This window comes from Echinops telfairi, unplaced genomic scaffold (genome assembly GCF_000313985.2).
Source record: "Echinops telfairi isolate 266 unplaced genomic scaffold, ASM31398v2 ScPeMD7_443;HRSCAF=831, whole genome shotgun sequence".
NCBI classification, from domain to species: Eukaryota; Metazoa; Chordata; class Mammalia; order Afrosoricida; family Tenrecidae; genus Echinops; species Echinops telfairi.
In genome coordinates this window covers 74468590-74478283 of record NW_022104341.1, presented here as the reverse complement: position 1 = coordinate 74478283, position 9694 = coordinate 74468590, and the positions used below count along the sequence as shown (strand labels likewise).

Below are 9694 nucleotides of genomic sequence, written 5' to 3'. Positions count from 1 at the left end.
CTTCTTCTATGTGGGCTTTGTTGCTTCTGAGCTAGATGGCTGCTTGTTTACCTTCAAGCCTTTAAGACCCCAGACGCTATACCTTTTGATAGCCGGGCACCATCAGCTTTCTTCGCCACATTTGCTTATGCAACCCTTTGTCTTCAGCGAGATCATTATCATGGAGGTGAGCACACAATGATATGATTTTTTTGTCCTTTGACGCCAGAGAACTGATCCCTTCGGCACCTTGTGATCACACGGGGGTGGGGGGTGGGGGGCAGGGGTGCATTTTATTTTGGTTTGAGGGAAAGTTTACACAGAGAATGAGTTCCCCGTTCAACAGTTTATCCTTGATTTGATTGGTGACATTAGTTGGGATGCCCTCAGTGTGACAACACTCTTCCCACTGGTCCCTGGCTCCCTACTCTCACCCCACCCCCCCCCACTCCCATGGCTTCTGCCCTGTCCTGCCTTCTGAACTTGGTTTCCAGGCAAATGCTGCCCTTGTGGTCTCATCGGGTTGATGTTCCGAGAAGGTGTTAATCATTAACTTCCTGGCAGGCCTGGTTATTGTTTGGCTGAAGGGTGATCTTTGGCAGCTGGCTCGGTTCCAGGTTTGCAATGGGTAGCAGACTGAAAAGGCCACCCTTCAAGCCCACAAGCAGCTGAGAGATGCAGCGGCTCCCTTGACGATGAGGGTCTTGGGCAGCCCAAGGCCCTCCCAGGGTCCTTATGAGTGGCAGTCGACTCAGTAGCAAGGTGCTTGGATTTCTGGTTATTCGTGCTGGTGAATCCCAGGAGAAGCTTTCTGGGAAGACATGTTTGCTGATAAAATAACTTTTCTCCTAATTGCACATGAAGCTTTTCAGACAGAACAGCCACAGGCTTGCAGAGGGTTGTGGCTGAGGAGTTATATCTAAGTGCTTTTTGAGCGAATGTACCTGGCACACAGTATGAGGGCAAGGGCGTTTCCCTGCCATGGATTAACCAGTGATGCCACTCCTACCTAAGAGAGTCAAAAACCTACATCAACACATACACTTGTACGTGAATATTCATAGCAACATTCGTCATAATCACCAAAAAGAGGTACCTATCAGAAGACTCAAAACAAACAATCATATCGATGCGAACGAGGGGCTCAGAGTGGAGACCCAAAGCTCAGCTGTAGACAATTGGACATCCCTTCACAGAAGGGTCACAAGGAAGAGACGAGCCATCCAGGGTGCAGGATAGATAGCACTGATGAAACAACATTGCTCTAGTTCTTTAATGCTTCCTCCCTACCACTGTCATGATCTCAATTCTACCTTACAAATCCGGGCAGACCAGAGCACGTACACTGGTGCAGATAAGAGCTCTTGACACACACAATCCAAGACAGGTAAGCCCCTCAGGAACAAGGGGAGCTGCCATACCATGAGGGTAGGGGCAGGTGGGGGCGAACAGGGGAACTGATCCCAATGATCGTCATAAAACCTCACCCCCACTCCCACCCAGGGTGATGAACAAGAGAAACATGAGTGAAGGGAGCCAGCAGATGATGTAAGATATGAAAATAATGATAATTTATAAATTATCAAGGGTTCATGAGGGAGGGAGAGTGGGTAAGGGAGGGAAAAATGAGCTGATACCAAGGAATCAAGTAGAACATGTTTTGAGAATGATGATGGCAACATATGTACAAATGTGCCTGACACCATGGATGGACGGGTTGTTATAAGAGCTGGAAGAGTCCCCCCAAAGTGATTTTTTTTAAAAAAAGGGGTGCCTACATGCCCATCAAGTGATATCCTACAATGGAATCTTACTCAACAACAGAAGGAATGAGGAACTGACACATGACACGGCATGAACAAACAAAACCCTTATGTGAAAGAGGACGAGTGTAAAATATTATATATTATAGGATCCCATGTATATGTCATGATTTATGAAAGCAAACGCTACAAATTCAGGCACATTTATTAAAAACATCAAAACGTGGAGCTGTTATTTCTTGACATACCCCCATCTAGGTCTCTACACTTTTGAAGGTGATATTTCCATCTCTCTAATTCTTCCTCCAGAATTCTACGCTCTGACTTATGCCACATCCAAAAGGCCCTTTGGACACCTTAAAGGGCTCAGTTTGTTCCTTTTAAGTGTTCTCTGAGTTTGAAAACAAAAAGAAGTGTGGAGGGGCAAGGTCCGGGCTGCAGGGCCAGAGGGCAAGCTTTCCATGCAAAATGTTTCTAGGACGTCCTTTGTGTCCCTTGGAGAATGAGCAGGATTGTCATGTTGGAAAAAACATTCCCTGGCCTTTTTCTCATCAGTATAGTTTCCAGTTTGCTCAAAACTTTCTCCTAAGCAGCTCCCCTGATCATCTTGTGTCCTTTGAGAAATTCCATCGAGTTTCCCCATTTGGAATCCCCACACCCTCACCTGAGCTTACGACTCCTCTCTGCTTTGAATTCATCTCAGGTCTTCCCAACCTACCTTAAACCACTTGCTCCATCTAAAGCAGCGGTTCTCAACCTGTGGGGCATGACCCCTTTGGGAGTCACACGACCCTTTCACAAGGGTCACCTAAGACCATATTTCCAATGGTGTTAGAAACCTCTACCCATCTCCAGGCGAATCTGCCCACATGCAGATATGCCCACCGAAGACTACCCAGAGTGAAGACTGTTACCCAGCTACACCATGCTTCTAGACAAAATTTCATTTATTTGTCAGAAATAATATTTAGCAATCTATAATTACATGTTTTTGTGATGAATCACTATGCTTTAATGTGATTCAACTTGTAACAATGAAAAGACATCCTGCATATCAGATGTTTACATTGTGATTCATAACAGTAGCAAAATGGCAGTGATGAAGTAAAAAGAAAATAATTGTATGGGTGGGGGGTCATCACAACATGAGGAACTGTATGAAAGGGTGGTGGCACGAGGAAGGTTGAGAACCACTGTTTTAGATGGAGCAGCATTCCCATAACTTGTTGGAAAGCTTCAGTGATTTCAGGGAGGTGGCCACCGAAGTTTTGTTAAAACATTGGCATTAGTCTTGACCTCAAACTAGGCTTGTTGGTTTGCTTTCCCACCGATTATCTGTAAGGACCGTATAGACCGTTCTCTGCATCGGGGCGACTGCTTACGTGGCAGTGTGTCTGTCCGTCCAGTGGCCTTCGCCCACCTCTGTGGTTTGGGAACAGTCACCGTGTGCATCTTCTGTCCAACCAGCACCACGAACATGCCCACATTTCCCTTCGCCCTCAGCATTAACATGCTCGGGTTTTTCTTCACCCCAACGGAAGCTCCAGGCCCCCTGATCCTTGTTTCTTGTCCCTCTCCTTCCCGCCTGCCTGCCTGCCGCTGTGCATTAGCTTTTGTTTTGACTGTACTCACAGGCAATCTCTTTTGTGAACCAATCTGTTATTTTGCTGAAAGAGAGTCTTCTGGTCTTAGGTGGAGGCGGCTATGCCTTGTGCCAGGTATTATCCCTGTAGACGGGTCTCCTTCCTGAGATGCTGGCTTCCCACATGTGGACTTCCTAAAATCCCCAAAGTCCTGAATTCCAAACACAGCTGGCTCCAGGTTTGGGCTCAAGGATCCAGAACTCTCGTGACACCTGTCCTGATACAAGTAAAGATGTTTTTATTGTGAATGAGGTCTGGTTTACAGATCACATCATACTTTTTTGCATTTAGCAACTTAATCCAGCCTCATCCTTTGCCCCGTTTCCCTCCCCCACCCCGTATCCATTTTTTAGAATATTATTTGACCCCTTTACCCAAGGGAATACCTGCCGCACTCCCTAGCTAGTGACTTCCCTTCCCCTCCCCTCCCCTCCTACCTCTGCTAAACCAGCAGCGTGTTTCTTTTGACAAGAAAAGGTTTCCTCGGCCGTAAAGCCAGTAACAGTGGCCTCCTACTAATGTTTGTTCTTTTGTGATTGGCCGACTTCACTTCGCCTGGTTTTCTCAAACCCATGGCATGGCGTGTGGCTTCCTAGGCCATCATCATCCTTCAATGTCGCATGGCATTCCACGCGTGCGTGGACTTCCAGATCTTCTATCAGTGGGCATTCTGGTTGTTTCCATCTTCTTGCTATTAGGAACTGTGCTGCGGTGCACACGGGTGTGCATCTGTCTGTCTGCGGCTTTCTTCAGCATTTCCCCCCGCCACGTGGACTGTGGCGCTGTTCCCAGGTGTGGGAGGCAGCGCCACACGGATGTCCACGTTGGTGGCAGGATCCTACCGTCCTCCCAACAGTGTGGGGGGTTCTGTTTCTCTACCTGCTCTCCGGCATCTGTTCCTGCTTTTCTGAACTTGGTTGTCAGTTCTAGTGTGAGGGGCTAGCTCAGCAGTGACGAATATGTCTCCTCACGTCTGTGGGCTGCCGGGATGTCTTCTGCAGTGAACGGTCCGTGTCCTGCGCATTCTGCCACTGGGCTATCCGTCTCTTCCTTCTTGAGGTGTTGACGTTTTCTGTGGATTTCAGAGGCAAGGCCCTCGTCAGAAATGTCATCGCTGGAAAGCTTTCCCCTCTCTGAGTCCTCTCCATACGCTTTTGTTAAAAATCTTTGGCTGTCTTATTTTTAGGAGGTCCCAGGCATTGATTCTGCCCTCTCCTGTGTGTGCAGTTTTTGTTACGCTGGATAGTGTTTATGGCATGTATGTTTAGTGTTATGTATCAGGGACCCTGACTTTGTCCCTATTTCTTACATTGGTGATATTTCTAATTCTGGGCTTACGTTTAAGTCCCCTCTCATCCCATCAGGAGGTGTGGAGAGTCTGGGGGAGTTCGCTCACTGCTCGCTCTCTGTCCAGGCCGTCGCCTTGCCAGAAGGCTGTACATTCATTTTTGACACTGTCCTCCCCTCTCCCCACCCGCTTTTGTGTTTCAGGGCCCTGGTTTGACATGTACTTAGCTAGTCGAGATTCCATTGTCCTGAACTTCAATCCATTCATGGCGTTCAACCCCGACCCCAAGCCCGAGTACAACGACCAGCTCACGCGGGCGACCAACTTGACGGTGTCTGCCGTCCGCTTTCTGAAGACGCTGCGGGCCAGCCTGCTGGAGCCGGAAGTGTTCCACCTGAACCCTGCCAAAAGTGACACGAAGACCTTCCGGAGACTGATACGCTTTGTGCCTTCCTTTCTGGCCTGGTACGGGGCCTACCTGGTCAGCGCCTATCCCCTGGACATGTCTCAGTACTTCCGGCTCTTCAATTCCACCCGCATACCCAAACCCGGCCGGGATGAGCTCTTCACCGACGGGCAGGCCAGGCACCTGCTGGTCCTCCGGAAGGGGCATTTCTATGTCTTCGACGTCCTGGACCGCGATGGGAACATCGTGGCCGCCTCGGAGATCAAGGCTCACCTGAAGGCCATCCTGGCCGACCGCAGCCCTGCCCCCGAGTACCCTCTGGCCTACCTGACCAGCGAGAACCGCGACGTCTGGGCCGAGCTCCGGCGGCAGCTGGTGAGCGAGGGCAACGGCGAGGCCCTGCGCAAGGTGGACTCGGCCGTGTTCTGCCTCTGCCTGGACGACTTCCCCATCCAGGACCGCGTCCACCTGTCCCACACCATGCTGCACGGCGACGGCGCCAGCCGCTGGTTCGACAAGTCCTTCAACCTTGTCCTGGCCCAGGACGGCTGTGCCGCCGTGCACTTCGAGCACTCGTGGGGCGACGGCGTCGCCATGCTGCGGTTCTTGAACGAAGTCTTCAAGGACAGCACGCAGCACCCGGCCGTCTCGCCGCAGAGCCCGCCGGCGGCCGCCGCGGACCCCGCTGCTGTGCAGAAGCTCCGCTTCCAGCTCAGCGACGCCCTGAAGGCTGCCGTCTCCAAGGCCAAGAGGAAGTTTGACGAGACCACGGGCAGCCTCACCGTGGCATGCGCCCAGTTCGATAGAGGCGGGAAGGAGTTCCTGAAGCGGCAGCACCTGAGCCCTGACGCGGTGGCCCAGCTGGCCTTCCAGATGGCCTTCCTGCGGCAGTACGGGCAGACCGTGGCCACCTACGAGTCCTGCAGCACGGCCGCCTTCAAGCACGGCCGCACCGAGACCGTCCGCCCGGCCTCGGTCTTCACCAAGCGGTGCTCGGAGGCCTTCGTCTGGGAGCCCTCCCGACACAGCGCCGCGGAGCTGCAGCAGCTGATGGCCAAATGCTCCAAGCACCACAGCCAACTGACCAAAGAAGCAGCCATGGGTGAGGTTGGGCGGCAGAGCACGCCCTCATTGGGGCCGCCCGAGCCCTACCCCTTCCCCAGGTTGAAGCCACTTCCCACCTCCCCAAGAAGTCCTCTTTCCACCCATGCTGCCCTTGAGTGGATGCCAACTTGTGGTGACCCTATAGGACAGGGTGGAACAGCCCCCAGGGGGGTTCTGAGACGGTCACTCTTTACAGGAATTGAAAGCCTCATCCTTCTCGGCCGGTGGTTTAGAACTGCTGACCTTGCGGTAGATCAGCTGCCCAATGCCTACCCAGGTTCCCACAGTCTCCCCATAACAGTGCTGCTTGAAAGCTGCCGCCTACAGGCACGTGGCTGCTCTCTGTGCACAGAAAGCTGACGGCAAACAGGCTCTATTGTCTTCCCCACTCAAAGGTCAGCCAACCCCCCCTGGTGCCTATCCCCCAACTCCACTTTCCCACACACCTTTTGGTGACCCCTCGTGTTCTTTCGAATGAACTGCTCCCGGGCGAGTGAACTGGAGGGGTGCCAGTGGAGGGGTCCCTGCTCTGGAGGGGAGGTGTGACAGGTGACCGGCTCTGAGACTCTGCCTTGCCATCTTGTCTCCAACAGGCCAGGGCTTTGATCGACACTTATTCGCCCTGCGGAACCTGGCAGCATCCAGAGGGGTCCCGCTGCCCGAACTCTACCTGGACCCTGCGTACGGGGTGATGAACCACAACATCCTGTCCACCAGCACGCTCTCCAGCCCAGCAGTGAACATGGGTGGCTTTGGCCCAGTGGTCCCGGACGGCTTTGGCATCGCATACTCGGTTCACGACACCTGGGTCGGCTGCTGCATCTCCTCCTACCCAGGCCGGAACCCCCGGGAGTTCCTCCGCTGCTTGGGGAAGTCCCTGCACGACATGTTTGATGCCTTAGAAGGCAAACCCATCAAAACTGCATCTGGGTAGGTGGGACGGGCTGGCCACCACCTTCGGAGAAGCAGGGCCTGAGTAGGCAGTGGGTGCTATTCTGTGACGAGTGAGGTCCCTGAGCAGACCGTCCTGCAAGCCTGGGCTTCCAAAGGACGGTTTTAACCCTAAACTGCAACTTCTGAGTGGAACTACACCACAACTAATGATCGCAGTTGTGAAGGAGGTGGCACAACAGCTAACAACTCAGGTGTATTTATTTTGTAAGCAGAAATAAAAGTTAATTATGGTTTCAGATGGTTTCTTTCCCTTTCTCACCTGGTCTTAAGTGTCCACAAGGAGCACTCCAGCGGTACGTTCAGGCACGGTATGTTCAGGCACGCGGCCAAGTCCCTCCGCTCGGGCCCTGCAGGTGAATGAAGCGCAGGCCTCTTCTCTGGCCTCCCACTCCTCTCGAGTTAAAAGTCCAGTGTGTGTGTGAAGGTAAACCTGCTGCCGCCGCCGGAGTAAAAATGACCCCAGTGGACTGAGGGTGCGTGCCTGCCCAGTAAGGACGTAGCACTGGCCTGGTTTTACTTCAACCAGTTGAACCTCTCGTGCTAGTTTTGGTCTGTCCAAGCCAGGAAGGAGTGGTGCTTCCTTACTGTCTGCAGTTGGGGAAGCCTCACAAGACTTTCTCTAATCTACTGGTACAGCCCTGCTACAGCATGAAAGGGGTGTGTGTGTGTGTGTGTTCCTAGGGCCTTTTGATCTCTATCCACCCCCCACACCGTCCCCCCCACATTGCTGTTGTGTGATGCTGACTCACAGTGACCCTGGCACAGCAGAACTGCGCCATACGGTGTCCTGTGTGGGCATCTTCATAGAAGCACATTGCCAGGCTTTCTGGAATGAACTGCTGACCTTCTAGCCAGCAGCCGAGCACTGAACCACTGCTCCCCCACATGCCCCAGAGCCACTGTCACGCAAGCCCACTGCCGGGGAAGAAGCTGGTCCCGAGACTGTGGTCCTTGTACAGAAACCAACGGCATCAACTTTCTCCTGTGGAGCTGCTGGTGGGTTCAAACGGCCAACCTGACAGCAGCTCCCACCAGGGCTCCTTCCTGTACAGACACAAACAGAACAATCGCTAACCTTAGTTGTGCACTTCCTGTGGTCAGTCACAAAGCACTCATTTAATCGCGACACACCGCTACAGAAAGCTACAAGAAGTCCATGGAAAAACAGAATGAAGAGAGCAGAGTTTTCCCATGAATGTTTGCAGCTCCTTCATATGATCATCATGTGATCGCATGGACCAAGGACCCTCGCTCCTCTTAACGGCTGACTAGTCCGTCGTTGATCCCTTCATCTGTGGGTGGTGGCTCCCTTACCCTTCTGGGTTATTATGACTAATTCTGCCGCTCTGCTTTTGGAAAGGTGGCTTCGCACCCCTTCGCTCTCACTCAAGGCCTACATTGGTTCCTGCTTTCATTGACCAAAAGGAATCCAGGGAGTATCTTCACTTGTATGAAAAAAGGCACAAAGTGAAACTAGCATGCAGCGTTTGTTTTGCAGGGAGCCGTTCGAAGGCAGCCGGCCCCATCGCCAGCTGCTCCCTCAGAGCTGCTCACAGCACCTCAACCTCAAGCCACCAGAGCCCTGTGCCTTAGCCTTACCTGAGGGGTCATAAGGATTTGGGGGATGAGTTGGTAGGCCCCTTTTTGCATCTAGGAACACTTAAAACCTTGTCCCGTATAAACAAACAATGATTGCTTTGTTAGGTAGACTAGCGTAGGGTGGGGAATGTCCGTTAAGACATGCCCAGAGGGCCAAGCTAGGGGAACAAAGGAGTGGTGCACTGCACATGCTCAGGGTTCCCAAGCCGGTAGGCAGGGGTGGGCGTGAACTTGAATTGGCCCACCTAGGCCAGGTGAATTCAATTCAGCCAATGGAGTCGATCAAGGGTCTTCCACCATGCCTCCCCATGGAATCCTTGAAAAGGCAGAAGCCCGGAGTCAAAGGGGAAAGAGAGAGAATTTAGGCGCAGAGAGCTTTGGCAGGACTTTGGGACACTCTTGCGGGCGAGCTGTTTCCAGCCAGGCCGCATGCTGGGGAGGAGTCCCTTGGGTGCCGTGTAAACCTGAAACTTCTTCTAACTTTCATAAAACTCACTTGGATCACGAGCCAGGCTTCGGCGTGAATTCTTTCTTGTGCGGAGCCAAGGACCGAGGTATATATCTAGCTACAGAGAGATCTAACAGCTTCTCCGCTTTACATCATTTCCGCTTATAAAAGCTTTCCTAGGAACACAACAGCTGGTTATTGGGGGAACCTGTCTGTGGTCTTGTTTTCCTGTCTCACACCCCGCTGGGAGTGGAATTGCTGGCTTGCATGGGAAGGCTAGCGGCGCCCTGGTGGCACAGTGGTCAGCAGTTCAGAACCACCAGCTGTTTTATGGGAGAAAGATGTGGCTCTCTGCTCCCATTGTTAGAGGCTCAGAAACCCACAGGGGCAGCTCTGTCCTGTGGGGTCACTGTATCAACTTGGTGGCAGTGAGCTGGAGGGTCTGTGATGAACATTTTGAGCAACTGCCAGACTGTCCCCACCCCCACCCCCACCACGCACAGAGTCCCA

The 9694-nt window shown here is 52.5% G+C and overlaps 1 protein-coding gene across 1 annotated transcript in view; it reads left to right on the top strand.

Moving 5' to 3' along the window:
- CPT2 (carnitine palmitoyltransferase 2) overlaps window positions 1-7373 on the top strand; it is a 12091-nt gene extending 4718 nt beyond the window's left edge. Inside the window, exons 3-4 of the mRNA XM_030886062.2 lie at window positions 4877-6181; window positions 6777-7373. Of these exons, the coding sequence (XP_030741922.1) occupies window positions 4891-6181; window positions 6777-7117 (1632 nt within the window). The 5' untranslated portion in view covers window positions 4877-4890 and the 3' untranslated portion in view covers window positions 7118-7373. The remainder of the gene's footprint in view (window positions 1-4876; window positions 6182-6776) is intronic.
- The last annotated feature ends 2321 nt before the right edge of the window (window positions 7374-9694 follow it).